This window comes from Lissotriton vulgaris, chromosome 4_1 (assembly GCF_964263255.1).
Source record: "Lissotriton vulgaris chromosome 4_1, aLisVul1.2, whole genome shotgun sequence".
In the NCBI taxonomy this organism is placed as follows: Eukaryota; Metazoa; Chordata; class Amphibia; order Caudata; family Salamandridae; genus Lissotriton; species Lissotriton vulgaris.
Genome location: NC_141691.1, coordinates 1,260,150,360 through 1,260,168,120, shown reverse-complemented (window position 1 = coordinate 1,260,168,120; position 17,761 = coordinate 1,260,150,360). Strand labels below are relative to the sequence as shown.

The 17,761-nt window shown below is 41.7% G+C and overlaps 1 protein-coding gene across 2 annotated transcripts in view; it reads left to right on the top strand.

The window, feature by feature from the left end:
• GPLD1 (glycosylphosphatidylinositol specific phospholipase D1) overlaps positions 1-17,761 on the top strand; it is a 655,729-nt gene that overhangs the window by 74,180 nt on the left and 563,788 nt on the right. For both annotated transcript variants that reach the window (XM_086965460.1, XM_086965459.1), the window contains exon 3: positions 12,626-12,704. In XM_086965460.1, coding sequence (XP_086821586.1) covers positions 12,626-12,704 — 79 coding nt within the window. The remainder of the gene's footprint in view (positions 1-12,625; positions 12,705-17,761) is intronic.

Sequence of the window (17,761 nt, the reverse complement as noted above, 5' to 3'; positions counted from 1 at the left end):
TGCGCGCGCAGCTGCATGACGTGTGATAGACGGGGTGCAGGGGACTTGACATTTACACTGGCGGAAAGAGACAGAAGTCTGGCATGTCAGATCAACTTGTGCTTCTATCATATCTGATATCTGATGTTTAGGAACTAAGCTATCTGGGCAGAAAGGTCTCTAGAGCAGAAGCTATTCTATACTTGCTGTGAGTGCGTGTATAAGCGCCTGAGTGTCTGTATGAGAAGCGTGGGGGCATGGGGCCTTCCATGGAAGCATGGCAACAGAGGCTATGAATTACTTGCATAAAGACAGGTCGGCCCTTTAGCCCTGTAGCTGAGGAAGGATGTTTACTGAAGCTAGCAGGCCGGAATGTATCTTCGGGGAGGAAAACAGATAACTCGAAGGTTATAGTCAATCTTGGCAGGCAGCAGGCTGAGCTGAGCACGGAGGGCCGCGCTAGAAGTAAGTCAGAGTTCACGGGTACGGGGGCTGCTTGGGCAGAGGCCCTCGCAGTCAGAAGCCAGAAAAGAGGCTCGGTGGCAGAGATTCAGGGCCTACTTTCAGCCAGGCTGAAAAACGTAGGAGTACACTTCAAAAAGACGTTGGCATAGCATACTTAGGAACGGACCATCAAACCCATTCATGGTGGGTCTGAAAGAGGACAAGTTAACGTTGGACGCAAATGTATTTGCGTCTTCATAGCTGGTACAGGAGGGAAGTTACATGCACTTTTAACTCGTACATGGAGTCGGTGGGGTACTCGCTAGGGAACACAACATGACCATAAAATTTATATTACCTCAGTGCTCAGGAGAAATTAGTTTGACTTTTTTAAAACCTGAAGCTAAAAGAGCAAGAAGACACAGTTGCACTGATTTGAGTCTTCAAGGTCAATTGTTTGTTCAGTTTTAAACCGAGATAGTTGGCAGTATCAACACGCAGAGAAAGAGAGCTCAATGCAGGGGTAGCACATTTGAGTGGTCCAAATTGAACCAGAACCACAAATCAGAATTTCAGTGTTATCAACATTGAGCTTTAATGTATTAGCGCTCTTCCAAGTATGAACAGCTGTAAGCTGGAATTTGATTCTCAAGCTTGTATTTTGGCTTATTTAAACTAATCAAGAGTTGAATATTGTCCACATATGAAACACACTTCAATCCTTAAGAACAGATCAACGGACCAGGGGGTGGGCGTACCTTTTAAAAAGGGCAACAGACAAGGAGCAACCCTGTGGATATCCATAGCTAGCCTGTATTTTCTTACATTAAAAAGTTCCAAACGGCAAGATATGACTACAGTCCCAAAGAAAAGAGCTAAATCAGCTCAACACAGAAATTCTCTGCCCTACAACATGACAAACACTCACCCATAATTGAATGATCGACTGTGTCAAACGCAGCCGAGAGGTCAAGCAACAAAACTCCTGCAGGCACACACTAAGGGCCTGATTATGAATGTTCTAGTCCTGGGATGGGTGGCACACTGCCACTCTGCTCCAGGACCACCGAAGGTCACTGGCATCCACCCGCCAGATTATGAGTTATTTGTGGTCTGGTGGGAGGGTGTCATGGAGATCCTGTGGGGGTGCATGCACAACGCGGGGCACAACATGTTCCCCCCTACATACATCCCCAGGTGGAAGCGGCACAGGGGGCCCTGTAGGGTCTACTTTGTTTCTGCTCTGCCACGGTTTAAATGGGGCACAAACTTTCCTGTCACCACCAGCAGAGGAAACTCATATTCTGCTTGGCGCAGGACTGCCGCAGTCCCGCCAAGCATATTGGTCCTCATGACCGCCGTGCCACCTCCAGGGAATGGTGACTCCCTGGCAGCTGCGGGGGTCCCATGGTGGTCTGACCACCAAAGTCCTAATGGGGCAATCGCACCGCCGATGCGGCGGTGGCTGGACTGCCACTGTTGTGCCCCAGCGAATCTGGCTGTCCTCAGACCACCAGACTCGTAATCATGTCTTAAGTCTAAGGTCATTGAGGATGGAAACTATTGCTATCTTAGTTCACATGCAGGGTCTAAGGGCAGTCTAGGACTTATCAAGAAGGTTGTGATGTTTCTGATTACTTGAAAGCAAATTATGTGAATTTTAATTCTATATATTTTTTTGCTTTTTTATTGAAGAAAATTATCATCAGTATAGAGGGATAAATGACATAATCAAACAAGAAAGACAATATAAAAAATGCTGGCCGGTGGACAGAGAGAGGAAACAATAAAAATGCAGGAAGTGTCATTGTAACGACTGGATTTTTGGACCAGATGGGATCAGCTCCTGAGAGCCCCTCCAACCCAGCCGGAACGTAACCACCTCCCTCCTCAGGACCATCTATCCAGGCACCTGGGTACCTACCTGAGGATGGGGAACACGCAATATACAAGCTCATATCATCAGAAACACCACTAAATCTATAGGGATACTAAGAATACTCACTGATTACTAAGGACATTAATGCCCTACACCACACTCATGAGTCATAGTCTCGCGACCACATTGGTCCAGACTAATCTACCCTGGGGCAGTTCTGATTATCTACCATTACACACTGATTACCCTCAGTGCTCACTCAAGCCGCAATCTTGCGGGTATACACACTGCTCACCCTCAGTGCTCACTCGACACACAATCCAGTGTGCCATATACACTGGACTGCAGCCCCAGTGCTCACTCTCTTTCTATTGTGTCCCCAATCCAGCGGGACTACACACCAGTCTCCTACCTGGTGCTCACTCACTTACAATCCGATCTGCAATCCGGCAGATCCACACACTGACCACAATCAGTGCTCTCACTAACGCCACTTACCAATGACGACCACTTTCCTATGAATACCTTCAGCTCTCTGTCTCTCTATGTTGGGAAGTCTCTCTCACTATTCACTAAGGGTTCGCTACTACAATAATATTATGGGATGGCCGAATTACTTAGTGTCAACAATTCCCTAGCTCAAGGGCTCCTCTCTCTCCCTACTTGTTCAGACTTACCGGATCAGGGGCAGCATCTGTTCTGGCTGTAACATCTGACTAAAAGAAAAGGTTACCTGTTCTCTGAGAATAGGAGACACTCTGTTTTCAGGAATGAAAACGCTCTCTATCATAAAAACAACACATACAAACTAGTTCACTAAGAACTGGGACATCTTTATTACAACAATGATGAAATACACATACACAGATCTGCGGGGTCTCTATAACTAACAGGAACTTTAACACACCGCTGAAAGAAAAGGATTAGACATACAGTATAAGGTTATCTGCGGGGTAACAGGAACTTTTAACACACAGCTGAAAGAAAAGGATTAGACATACAATAGCCTAGGGAATAAGGACAAGATTAAGGGGTAAGTGTAAAGGGGAATAGTTTAGACTACCTCACCTATTAGAAGGAAGATTTCTCTCTGACTCTGGTGGGATCAGGGCTCTCTCTCTGTCTCTCCCTCCGTCACCACAGCACCACACCTCTGGTTCAATTGCTCCAGCTGACAGCCTTAGCTCCTCCATCTGCTTTGATGCTCTCTGACAAACTGGCAGTCCCAGCTGATAGTCACTGCTCTCTCTTCAGCTTCAGCAATCATCTGCCTTCTTTCTCCATTCCAGAACTGCACTGCATTCTGCAGCTCCAGCAGACATCCTGCTCTCTCCTCTGCAAGAACCAAACTGAACTGACCACTCCTCCTCTCCTGCTATTCGCTAATATGGATTCCTCTTCCCTCATGGAAATTTCCAACAGAGGGCTGCCTCCCACCGAATTCCTGTGCCAGCTCCAGAGCTCTTTGCGCAACCGCAGTGGCCAGCTGCTTGTTACGTCTGGGCCCAAGAGACAAACACATTCTTCCGATAAGAAGCAGTCCTGACTGGTTTTCCCCTAGCAGTCAACAGCCTTAACTATAAACTTTACCTTTACCCCTGAAGCCTCCCAGCTCCATCAAAATGGAGTCTCTCTAGTTCTGGACCTTGTAGGCCTGAGAAGGATGAAATAACCCTTAGCTCTGTCAGAGTACCTACATAAACCATACCAATGTGTAATATAAAGTCAGGACCACAGGATCCAACCTCCACTATAAGCAAAAATGACAGGCCAAAGCCAATAGGCAATAGATGGCCTCTTCTAGGTCTGAAAGAAAGGGCTTAAAAGGGCCAACACAAGCTAGGAATACATATCCTAGATGTGAGCAAGATTAAAGTCTTTATCACTCCCAAAATAGGGCCAAAAAGCCTGTCAATACAGTCATTCTAAAACAAATCATACATAGCCCAAAAAGAGATATCATAATAATGACCCCATGTCTTGACCAGCCAGAGTATGACCCATCCAGGCCCTTACTGGAACCCATACCCTTCTTAGCCTGTTTCTACAAAAGTCATGATCTAAAACAGACATTTCTATAAAGCACAGTCTAAGAAATTTGTACCACCACATCAAGAAACTAGGAGCCTCTCTGACTAGCAAATGTTGTGCCAGGATGAGTTCGGCAAAAGAAATAGAAAAAAAGTATATCCTTGCCATGTTGTGTGGAATAAAAGGTGAGTTGCCCAACATATTTGACTTCGGATCCCATGCATCATCAACATGAGAATTCCCATCAAGTGTACCAAAGATAAAGTCCCAGTAATTGTATAAAGCTGGGCATGCAGCAAAAATATGGACTGCATTGCACCATCGGCCCCACACAAAAAATGTCTAATCTAGTCTAAGCTTCATAATGTATAAACGATGGGGCTTAAAATAAAAATCATTAATACATTTGAAATGATGGGCCTAAATTCGGACAATATTAAGGACACTGCACCAGAGAATTACTAAGCATCATATCATCAACAGTCACTCCTGTCACAAGAAACCTGCTCCATTTGTTTGATCTTAGTTGAAAAGGATAAGCCCTCCGTTGCAATTCAGCAGAAATAATTAGCTTATAGGCAGAGCTGATGTTCCCTGTTTGAGGACCTCTCCTTGTTGTTACTTGTAAAAAAAGTAGAATTTGTAGATATCTAAAGAACCCAATATTGGGAAGGGATAACCGTGGCCCACCCTCAAACATTTGTCTCTCAAGGAAGCCCTCGTGAATATATACAGAGGTAGATAAGGATTATACCCAAGTACGTATAATGATTGAAGAAAGTACTATCTAGAATTTTTTTTCAAGATAGACCCAGATTAGATGCAGCATCCTCAGGGTCTTGAACCTGGTCCTCTCAAAGTACACGGTATTGATAGAGCACACATTTGTATCCCATATGGGGTGTCTGTATGGAGTACAATGTAATAGTTTGTAGTACACACACATTTTATCCAGATGGCATTAGAGAAATTTGATGTCAGAGAAAACCCAAGTCAAGTAACATATTCTTATGAAACTAATGTGATTCGATGTGAAGCTTATTACATGATGCATAGAGTTTGTGCTGAGACGTATAACCAATGTAAACTTCTTATATAGACCTCTTTAGTGATGTGACCCACTGATATGTTAACTGTACTTTGAATGCTTTGCGAGCTGATGCAGTTGAAATATATGTATTAATGTAGTTAAGGAATATGTCCCTATTGGACGCTAACTTTATATGACCAAATTAACACACATAACATGGTGAAATCATTATTTTAGCCTAAAGTCATATGCCTGAATTTGCAGTACATATTGAAATGTTCTTGTTTTATGAATAAATCCTTAAATTCTCATGTGGGTTTCGTGGAATGTTTCTTTGTTCTCATGCTTGCATTTCAGCTGAGCAAAGTTTGCTAGTGAAGAATAGGGCCATTGTTCAATAGGATAAGTTGTGGAATGAAGGAGTTACAGCTAGCTCAGCCTGGAGTAGATAAGGTGGAGGGAGGGGCTTCAACACGGGTGAAGGAGAGAAGACCAAGGATGAGCGGTTCCATAGGTGCGTAAATGGAGAAGGTCGTGAAAGGAGTCAATATCATGAAAAAGTTTTGTGGCTGAGCCTACCATCAAATATGTGTGAGAAAAGCATTATGGGACATTTGCTGAGTACAACTTTGAGTATATCATGCATTGTAGAGAGGGGCACACTGCCCATTCCTGCTTGCCTTGCGGACAGAGAGCACCTGAGTGCTTACTTGCTTTCTTCTTGCTTCTGGCTTTATGCTGCAGAGCCATTTATGGTAGAGTGAATTCTTATGAAGGCTCTTCCCACTGGTACCATTCCATTGAGAACCTCTTGTCTATATGCTAATTTAGGGATGTCACCTTTAGAATTAGAAAACTGGTGGTATATGCACTCCAGATCGGTAAAACAAATTAAAGAAAATGATAAGGTAGATTTTCTGCGTGCCATCGAGGTATCGCTGACTGATCCACCAACGTAGGGGGGATAGGAATAAAAAGCGTTATCCCACCGGGGAATGTCAGCCGATTGCACAGCCAAAGTCCCGTAGGAAGTTCGTCCAATATTTTCAACAGAAAAGTGTTGCTTAAGAATTATATATATATAATTTTTGTTCAACATCATAGTTATGATCAAGTTCAAATTCCTTCAGAGTGTAATATTGTCCTAGAAATGAATGAGTCATGTTGTCTGGACCCAATGCATTTCAGTGAACCTTTCATCAGGGGAAATTAGATCCCCATAGTCAGGAGGCAGTTGTTAAGTGTAAGTAGGGAGAGACATAACTAAATGCTTTATACTGAATAAGTGCAGATGCAGGGGAATTTGGACTTTTGCTTTCTCATTTCTTGCATAATAGTCATAGAGCGTATTGTTCTTTTATGTTGCACACTGTGAATATCTTCAGAAGATTTGGATTCCGTCTGTTTACCCTGTATTTTCATACTCTCCTGTTAAGATTTGTATATGTCCACTTATTTCAGAATTTTTGAAAATGTGACTAACCTACAATTGGTTAACAACTTGGCTTCTTTTGTGACCAATATTGAGTTACATTGTTCCCTGAATTAACTACAATGTTTAACTCCAGTTTACAATTTCATGCTGTTAAAAAGAACCATCGTAAGAGCTACTTTGTAGCAGAACTGATCAAATGAGCCCAGGCCCCTTCATTATTAATCATACCGATATGGATGGGGTAATAGAATACCCAACTGTGAGATAATCCTATGTTCCAGATTCCATGCAAAAAGCAGCCAAGTAATACACCCGTAACCTGTAGAGGGAGAGCCCGCCTTTATTCTGGGGTGGCTGGAAAAGCTTTTGCTACACCGGGGCTTCTTATAGTTATAAATACATTTCTATCAACAGAGCTTAATTTATTTTAAGAAGACCTTGAGGAGATAGAGAAGAATGCACCTAAAAAGGGACAGATCGGGGGAGAATGATAAGTGTAATAAGGTTACACCACCAGATCAAAACAAGCTGACAGCGATTCCTTTTATAGAAAACCTCGATCAATTTACACTAGTTATATTTAATGATATCCTCCATTGGTAAGGTAAGTTCTACCCCAAGTGGGTAGCCAAATGCACCCCAGTCTTATCTTGAATGGGAGAGATGGCATTTGACATGACCTGTGTTTTATCCAGGTGGAGTTTGTATCCCGAGACTGAACTGAATTCCCATGCAACTGACTCCACTGCCATTAGAGCAGTGACCAGAGTAGGAGTTAAACAGCCACATCATCTGCACAAGCTTGAACTTTCAGTTCAGGTTGATGTATGTACAGAGGATAAATACCCTCAGATGATTTAGGAGCTTGGCTATAAGGCTCAATACATAGTGCAAAGAGCTAAGGAAAAACGGGACAGCCTCGAAAAATTCCAATAGGGTCCAAAAGGGTACCAGCATAGAGATGTCTGGCCTAAAACCCAACATATAATTGCCAAATCTGAGATATACCTCAAGGGCTGAATCCCGATGCGCCAATTACTGCCCAGAGAAAAGACCAAGAGACCCGGTCAAAAGCCTTTTTGGGGCCTAACATGATTATCTCAACCTCGCCCCAGTCTGCCAACCTCCAAAGCAGTGATAAAGGTATTGACATAGGAAATTGTGTCACATCTGGTTATAAATCCATGCTGATTTAAATCAACTAAACACAGGACTACCACAGATATCCTATTAGCCAAGACTCTGGAATACATTTGGGAGTTGGTGTTATTTAGATAGATCTGGCAACAAGACCCACATTGCTTAGGGCCCTTCCTTTTTTTAAGAAAGATAACAATATTAACTGCCCCCCAAGTTCTCAGGACCTGACCCAGCGAGTCAAAAGAATTAAAGAACCACTGGACTGATGCCAAGATTTGTGAAAAATCTGCATAAACTTCTAAGGGAATTTGGTCAAGGTCTGAAGCCTTGTCCTTAGCTAATTTGCTAAACGCTGTTTCAGCTTCAAGCAGCATTATAAGCTCTTATAATCCTGCCCACTGAGCCTCGCTCAGATTACGATGAATATAATCCCCTATAGATTGATCCACCACCTCTATGGAAGCAGTAGAGATTTTTATAAAAGAGCCAAAATACATCTCTAATAAATGCTGGATTAATATCATGTTCTCCCTTATCACTAATGATCTGCTGGATGATGTTAGCACTATGGCAATCCTTCACCCTAAAAGAGAGTAATCTCCCATCTTCTAATTATTTTCAGAGCTTAGAAGTTGCCTATTCAGACACCTTTTAATTACTGGGTCACTTATACATATTCAAAGGGACGCTTGCAAGTTAGCTACCTTATTGGACACAAATAACTTCTTCTGCCCATCTTAGGCAATTATGCTATGCACCAAACTGAGCTCGATAGAACTAACAGCCAAACTTATTCGGGCCTCCTCATCGCTAGATATCCTCCGCTGATATGCAAAAAACTACAATGTATGTCCTTGGCAGAAGGCCGTAAGCATGTTCCAAACAGAAATAGTGGCTACTGATTCAACATTATCTTCTAATTTGTCCCTCAAATGCAAATTCATTGAGCTGATATACTCGTGTTTGAGGGACAAACATCCAGCGTCGTGACCCAAGAGATTGAGAAGGCCCTCCTGCTCGAATTAATAAAATAAGGAATTGTGGTTCGATATTATTCTCAGTTTGACTTGAATATTGAAATGCGTCAATAGAGAATGTCTAACTTAAAACATATGAATCAGTGACAAGTATTTGTGGGGAGGAGAATAAAAAGTAAATCTGAACTCACTACATCTACAAATTCACCAAACATCCACAAGTGCAGAAAAGGCCATAAATTGTTTCAAAGGATCCTGAAGACAATGTCTCTCCCAGTTAGCCAGATCTGAATTTGACAGCCCCTGTTTTGTAGAGTCTATTTGATGGCATAGTGTAACATTAAAGTCCCAGCAGATAATGAAAGGGTCCATCCAAAGATGGAGTCTGGCCAATATGCAATCAAACATCATCAGATCATCCTCGTTTGGGCCGTAGACTATACACATAGTGAAACAAATGTCTTCAATCCAGACTGTGGTTATGAGCCATCATCCACTCAGATCATCTTTCTGCCACAGCATGACACATATGTCATCCCGGACAAATAGGTCCATAAAACTATAATCCAGCTCTCTTAATAATGATGCTTGTTGACGGAAAAAGTGTGTCTTCTGAAGACGTACAATTTGTGGTCTCAAAGAGTGCATTTCTTCCCTAATTTATGCTCATGACGTGCCTTGATACCATTGATGTTCCACAAGAGAATATGCACGTGCTGACTAAGATAAGTAGCCAGTATCATAACATGTCCCAAGCCAAATACTTTCTCTAAGAGCACCACAGCCCTGCACAGAATTGCCCTGAACCTGTTCCTAGGAATCAATTAATCCAGTTTTTTCTCCACTTTGAAACCCTAAAACCGTTGCTACCCTCAAACAAAGAGGAAACACTCCCCTCAACACTGAACCAAAGACCCTCCCATGACCAACCCCATCCCCACCCCTCCTTTCCAACTACGAAATCTCCCCACCCCCCAAATCTAAGGCCAGAGAAAAGAGCTACGACCCACAAAACCCAATCAGCTAGATAGGTCAAGCTCACAGGTAGGCACAGAGACTGAAGAGTGCCCAGGTACACAAAATTCTAAAAGAAATAAGAAACAGCCCTGACCATTTCAAAGCACAGACCCTAGAATGGAGTGAACCTTTTCCCCATAGCGTTGCCCTGTGAGAGCAAAAGTGTATACCCAACTAGTGAACAACACCCCCAAATGAAAAAAACAGCTCTGAAACCTTTGCCCTATCATAACAAAAATAAAATTGACCATAATATTCAATACACAGTGTGGTTGGCTCCATGAGAGAGAATGTTGCCCCAGTATTCTGTAGGTCAGGGTTATGCTTCTGGAGCTGACAGCACCCCTTAACAGTTTAATGGCAAAAGTCAGAGCATGCAAAAGACTCAACCCCACAGGCTCTGATCGATGATCTGAGTCGTGCTGCCCAATAGATCTCCTGCTGCAGTGTGACGTTGCCCAAATGGATAAGGATGGCCTGGGGATGCCAGGTGGACCTGCCATTGTTAGGTAGCCAGATTGGGAAGCAATATGCCTTTTGCATCATGCTATCCATGTCCAAGTCATTTAGAGCAGGAGCGGATTCTGTGAAAAGACGAACAACATATTCTATGGGGTGTTTTCTTTTTACCCCTCAAGGATTCTCAAGTTTCTAACATTGCTCCTACTGGATCTATTCTCCAGATATTCCACTTTAGAAGAGAGACTAGCAAACTAGTACCCGTGCTGTGGGATGGAATACCGATTTTTACCCACTTCTGCTTGAAGGGCAGCCTATAATGCCCATATTCCTTGACAACTTTCTCAAGACTACCTAAGTTGTCAAATGGGCAGATTTTAAAGCGAGAGAATCTTTCCTGTACTCCTCCCTACACTTCAAAAAATGATTGTAGATAGCAGAAAACATAGGGGCATCACCATCTGTTGGGGCTTCAAACTGAGCTCCAGAGTCAGGAGCTTTATTTGCATGAGTAGGCACCGGGAATAAAGAAGTGACTAACACAGAAGGGAGAGGATTGGTGGATGTAAGTTAGTTAGCATTGGGGTCCCAGAGCAACTTGTCCTTAGCTATTAAAATAGTAGGGTTCAGAACCCCCTGATTAAAGACCGACCTGGATCTTCACTTGAGCAGTTGTCATAGAACTAGTAACAGTTCTTGACCTGCTGTTTTGGCTAGAGCTGTAAATTAAAGGAGTTAGGTCCTGGGACATGTAGTTGGTTGGACCGTACATATACTGGGAAAACTACCAAGTACCAACAACACACTTTTTTAGATTTATACATTTTATAGGCATATACAATAGACATTAACTGATTTATAGACCAATGAATTAATGTGTAGTTTATTTTGAAAATAGTTTTGTTGTCAGCATTTATATGCGGTCTATTTAATTTGGAACTGAGCGTTACTTTGTCAAACACAGATAGAAAAAGAGTTTGTGTATATAAAGTGAAAAACTGTAAATACTGGTTTGTTTTTCCTCAAATGCGAGGATCTAAAAAAGTGTGTAGTTGGTACTTGATATTTTTCCCAGTTTTGGCTAGAGCTGGCACCTGAGGAATCCTCAGATCTAAAGGGACCGTGGTTCCAAGGGAGCCCCCACCCCCAAAACCTTCAAGTGGGGCTCTTGACAGACTACCAGAATTGTACAGACGGGAAATGCCATGCTGCAAGAGGGCTTTCATTTGCATAAGGCAGTCAAAATAGTGCTAGCACTGGGACAAGGACAGGAATGCACATATTCTTTAAATATGGGGCATTCCTGCCCTTTCCCTGTGATGCAGTAGAGCAGTGTGACTGGCTGCTCTGTACCACACACTCAAAAATGTACCCCTAAATCTATAAGTCCAGCTAATTATCCCCACTATCTTGATCTCAAAACAGTGAATCATATTGCCAGATCACATGCACATTCTGAAAAATTCAAGGACGTTTTCAGTCAATAATCAAACAAATTCAAATTTATATTCACATTGTCATGTAATTAATACTCCAGACTGAGCACTACTTGACTTAAGGTCACTATAAAAGATGTCTAAAATAAACTGCACAGCTCTGATCCGCTTTTGCTTCTACTTGAGAAACCAATTGAAAGTGCAATCCTTATCATAGGCCACCTTGAAATATTTTAAACCAAGACATATTACAGCCAAGCTCCCGTTTGTTTGGAAAACATGTTGTTTGACTCCAAACCCATACTATTACAGCCCCACATTTCATTCACTATGTTGTTGTTTTCCAAAAATCCACTTCAGTTCATGTTTAGACTGTAAGGAGCAGAAAACAGAACAGTGTGTCAATCTACCCGTCCTTGTATTAGTCTACCATGGTCAGCCGAAGGGCTTACCTTCCCAGTTTAGAGTGAACTACCACACATTACACCATGCTGGACTTCACATTCTATGTAGCTTGCTAATACACTCCACTAACAAAGTGGCTTTTTTTGGAGCACAGGACCTGTGCAATTGGATATTTACTGCCATGATTAAAACTATGTGGGATAATCAATATTTTAGCACTGTTCTTTCCTATTACACATTCTTTTAGTTGAACGGTTCTATATTAATGACACTAAATATAATGGTGTTATGTTTAGACTATTTTAATTATAACCAGTGAAAAGGAGCAATAACTGGCCATTCCAATTTAACTGAGTTTTTTTCCTTTCATCTTGTTTTTTTACTGTCCTACAGATAATATTAAAACACCAGGATGCGTATCAGGCTGGAAGTGTGTACCCAGACGCTTTCTATCCCAGCGTCTGTAAAGAAGGTAAAATGTATTTTAAAAAATATAAAAAAGGGAAATGTGGGAGAATTGTAAATAAAAAAAATCGTCAAACACATGATGGCAATATAGTTATCACCCTTTAAAGAATTTAACACAGTTCAAATATATGTATTTCGATGTGTGCAGCAATATGTGTATGTTCTATGCTTCAAATTTGCTGCATAAACTCTTGAGGCTACAGAAACACAAGAGAGACCCAAGAATATCTAGGGACCAAGGGTAATGTATGTTTTAAGGCATGTGTGTCCGTAAACATAAATTAAGCAAATAATACTTTGAGAACAAATAATAATGCCCAGGATATGTCCAATCACCAAATAAAACAACATTTTATTGAAGTAATAAAAGTAAAAACACATTTGTAGAAGTGGTTACCCCTGTGAGGTAAGCCTCAACAGGTGTTGAGAAGGATTCACTGGAAAATCGACTCAGTGACCTAAAATATGTCCACAATCAAGCTCACCTATTGCCAAAACACAGAACTACTGCACCCATAAATCAATTGTACATAAATCAAGTGGGTCAGAAAGACTAGGGCAATGATGTTTCGACCCAATTAAATTAATTGATCATCATCAGGACAACACATTGTTTGCCTGGATACATAAATCAATGCACAAAATGATTCAAAATCAATCAAGTGAAGATGAATAAAACTAAGCACCCAGACCATGGTGCGGCCCTAGGCCCTATTATGGCACTGTGTAATAATATCAGATTGGAACCAGATACCAAAAGGAAGGCTAAACAAAAGGATTAAACTATATCCTGTGGTCTCATATCAGGCATCAGCTAGGTAAAGTGTGTAGGACTGAATGAGAGTCCAAGTAAATAGGATCAAAGAATACCTCTAATGGAATTTTGGTGTGCCAAGAGAGTTAAGAGAGTTCCAACAATCTCTGCGGGAGCCGGGATGTAGTCAAGAGATGCACGCCAAGAATTAATAGGAACTAAGGTTAGCCAAATTGCTGTGTCTAAGGACGCGCAGCAACACTCACTCCATGTGTGACAGAGAATCCTCTCCGCTAAACTTTAAATCAGCCCAGCCCGTTACTTTTTTAAATCAACTTCTGAAGTTTTTCATGTTTTTTTTCACAAAACCCACCTTCTATCCTCCCATGATGTAGTATACATCTCGGTCATTTGAGCTAAAGTGTACAGGGGCCAGCATCCACCCAAAGAGTCTTTGATGCCTGCTTGCAAATGTATTATTAAACACTCATGTGCTGATAGTTCAGTGCCATGCTAGGACCTCTATTTAACCAGATCATCTCCAGCAGTAAGAGCTATTTCATTGGCTCACATTTTGTGATTCATATCAAAATTTGTAAAATAATCAATATCAAATCACTTCACTTAAAATGGCCATGGCCTAAGATACATATGTAGGCTCCCTTATACAAGGCTTCCACTCTAACTAATAGAACATGATCTGCAATCCCCTATGCTCAATTTGATCCTGATCCTCTTCCTCCTCATGGTCCTGGTCTTTATACTAGTGTTCTGCTCCGGGAAGTTGGTATCCTCTTGGTAGCTCTCCTGCACAGCCTTATCTCATTCTCTTCCCTTTTATACTCCTGATCATGTTGGTCCTCCTACTCCTCCAGGCTTCCAAATAGGGATTCTGGTCATTACACTCCTCCTCGTGGTCCAAGTCCTTGTATTCCTTCCCCTCGTGATGGTCCTGGTCACCCTCCTTTTAGTCTTCAAGTTCACCACTGATCCACTTCCTTATCTGCTGCCTAATTATTTCGGCTCTCATCCTCCTTCTGCTGTTCTCCATGGTGGTCCTTCTGGTTCTGGCTCTTTGAATGGTTTTAGCCCTGGTGGTCCTTTTCTTGGTGTTTGTCCTGGTTCTTTGACACCAATCTCCAGCTGGTTCTACTCTTAATCTTTTTTGGTTCTCACTTCTCACCCTCCGATCCCCAAAATCATTAGCTGCTTAAATTCACCTGCCCCGCCTCGCTACAGCCTACCAACTTCTGAGGTCAGCCACATACATCATCCAAAAACAGTGGTCTCAGACAATTATTTCTGCTTCAGGGATTATTCACTTAGTCCTGGGGCATGTACAATTACTCAGCCCAAGTGCATTCAATGATAATATGAATACAATCAAAATCGAAATCAAGCGAAGCAACAACAATAATTCATGGCAAATTTAATTCATTGCAATTGTAGCTATCTCAATACACAGAGAGAGAGGTTTGGTTGCCCAAACTAGGATATGTGCACGAAGCTGAATATAGCGTGTTAGAATAGGAAGATATAAAAGAACATAGAGTGAAAAAGTGCTTTAAATAAGAGACATGAACAGTTAATTTATATCAAAAAACAGTTTTTTCAAAAATCCTGGCGTAAAATATTTTCAAAACACTTCCTTATGGAGACCATGCTTCCACAATTATCTTGCACACGAAAAGAGTTAATGACAACATCCAGGATAAAGGTTCAAATGGCGTCGACGTTTCGACTCGTCTTTGAGGCCTTATGGAAAGTTAAACCTTGGCCAGCGAGTCTTCATCAGGACTAATAGTGTGGGCAGCCAGAAGAGTAGCAAGGCCCTGAAACAAATTAAATATATATAAGGCTGTTGCATAGCCAAAAATAAAAATGGGGCTATAGAGTAAATTTTGGCTTACCTAATCAGTATAGGTGGCAGGGGAGAGTGATGCGTTCAATCTCACACCCGGAAATAGGGAATTAATTCCTAAAGATATAACAGAAATGGTCACTAGACCAATCTTGCATTCAGAAACTTAAAAGGTAGTCTTACCCATTATGGCTTGTAGAAGCCATAATGGGTAAGACTACCTTTTAAGTTTCTATGCTTAAATAACTAGGGATGACCGCGTTTTTAAGATTTTTTCTTCATGAACTTCCCCTTTTTTATTTTATCCCGTTTGTAAATAGGACCTGATTAAATTGTCTGAGGAAGCAGAGACTAATTGCCTGCAGGAATCTATAAAACTTACAACTTAGAACCACCTTGTCAATAAGGTAAAACATTTTTTGATACCTAGGAGGCTGGATGTATGAATCGCCATGAATGCAAGATTGGTCTAGTGACCTTTTCTGTTATATCTTTAGGAATTAATTCCCTATTTCCGGGTGTGAGATTGAACGCATCACCCTCCCCTGCCACCTATACTGATTAGGTAAGCCAAAATTTACTCTATAGCCCCATTTTTATTTTTGGCTATGCGACAGCCTTATATATATTTAATTTGTTTCAGGGCCTTGCTACTTTTCTGGCTGCCCACACTATTAGTCCTGATGAAGACTCGCTGGCCAAGGTTTAACTTTCCATAAGGCCTCAAAGACGAGTCGAAACGTCGACGCCATTTGAACCTTTATCCTGGATGTTGTCATTAACTCTTTTCGTGTGCAAGATAATTGTGGAAGCATGGTCTCCATAAGGAAGTGTTTTGAAAATATTTTACGCCAGGATTTTTGAAAAAACTGTTTTTTGATATAAATTAACTGTTCATGTCTCTTATTTAAAGCACTTTTTCACTCTATGTTCTTTTATATCTTCCTATTCTAACACGCTATATTCAACTTTGTGCACATATCCTAGTTTGGGCAACCGAACCTCTCTCTCTGTGTATTGAGATAGCTACAATTGCAATGAATTAAATTTGCCCTGAATTATTGCTGTTGCTTCGCTTGATTTCGATTTTGATTGTATTCATATTATCATTGAATGTACTTGGGCTGAGTAATTGTACATGCCCCAGGACTAAGTGAATAATCCCTAAAGCAGAAATAATTGTCTGAGACCACTGTTTTTGAATAGCATTTACTACCCGGGTCTCCTTGACGTTCTGGGTCACCCCATTGTCTTAATGGTTACATACATCATCCAAGCAGACATAGACTGATGAGTGTTGACTCACACACCAGTGACATAGGAAGGATGACATGGGTCCTAATGCAAGTAAAAGGACAAAGGGCCAACTGCTACGTGTTCATGTAGTAAACACATCCATAATTGGGGTTCATTGTGCCCTTATTACCTATGGGCTCCAGTTCCAAAGCCCCTGCTACAGTATTGATAGCTGTCACCATGGTACACACTGATAACCGAGGTTCATGACCTTGCAGTGCCACCAGCAAATACCATCAATGGCCAGTTTCTACTACATCAATGCCGGGCGTTTATGTTTTGGCAGTTATGGCTACTGAAAGGGATATTTAGGGTGCCGCAATGCCACCTATGAGCCACCACAGTATGTCCCTGACATAGGCACACATCTGATGAGCTTTTCTCTGGCGGTGTTCATGTGAGAACAAAGTTCAGCTAGTATGCAGGTAAGGCCTCTCGGTTTCTCTGGGCTTTGCAGCTATTTACAGGAAAAGAAGTAGGCCTGGGAGGCTGAATTACAGATCACCAGAATAATCTTTAAGCAAACAGCTGTCTGAAAATGGACGCCTGGATTGCACATGAGCAAGGGAATTCATCAATTAGTTCACTGACAAAAAAATCACCCCATATTTAGCAAACATATTGCACGTGCCTAAGGCAGCACAGCTTTTCTGCTTAAGCGGGACAATTTTTGCTCTAATTAGAACATCCCTGATTCCAATTAGCATCTACACAGAGCAGCAGGGGTGGAGTCCCAAGACTTGCCCCACTTGCTGATTGGGCTGTGTTCCAGCCCTATCATAAACTGGTAAATGGCTTTAAGGTAGATCTCCCTAAGAAATGTGATTATTATTTGGGGCATATCACTACATACCTCAAGGAACAAAATCAACCCTTATCAGGGAAACCGCCAAAGTCACTAAATTACCCCAAGCTCAACCCACGGGTAGCTATGGCACAGAGCAGGAAGGCTTAACTTGGGGGCTGTGTAAAGAATGTATGCAGTTCCAAAGCAGCGGTAAGTGAAAATGCAAAACAATAAAAATCCCAAATTGAGTTAGAAAAATAGATTAGAATTGCATACACAAACTAAAACCAAAAGGAAAACAAGTCCTATGAGGGGAACTGAAGAAAATCAATTTTTAACGCTTTAAGTAGGAATAGTGCCAAG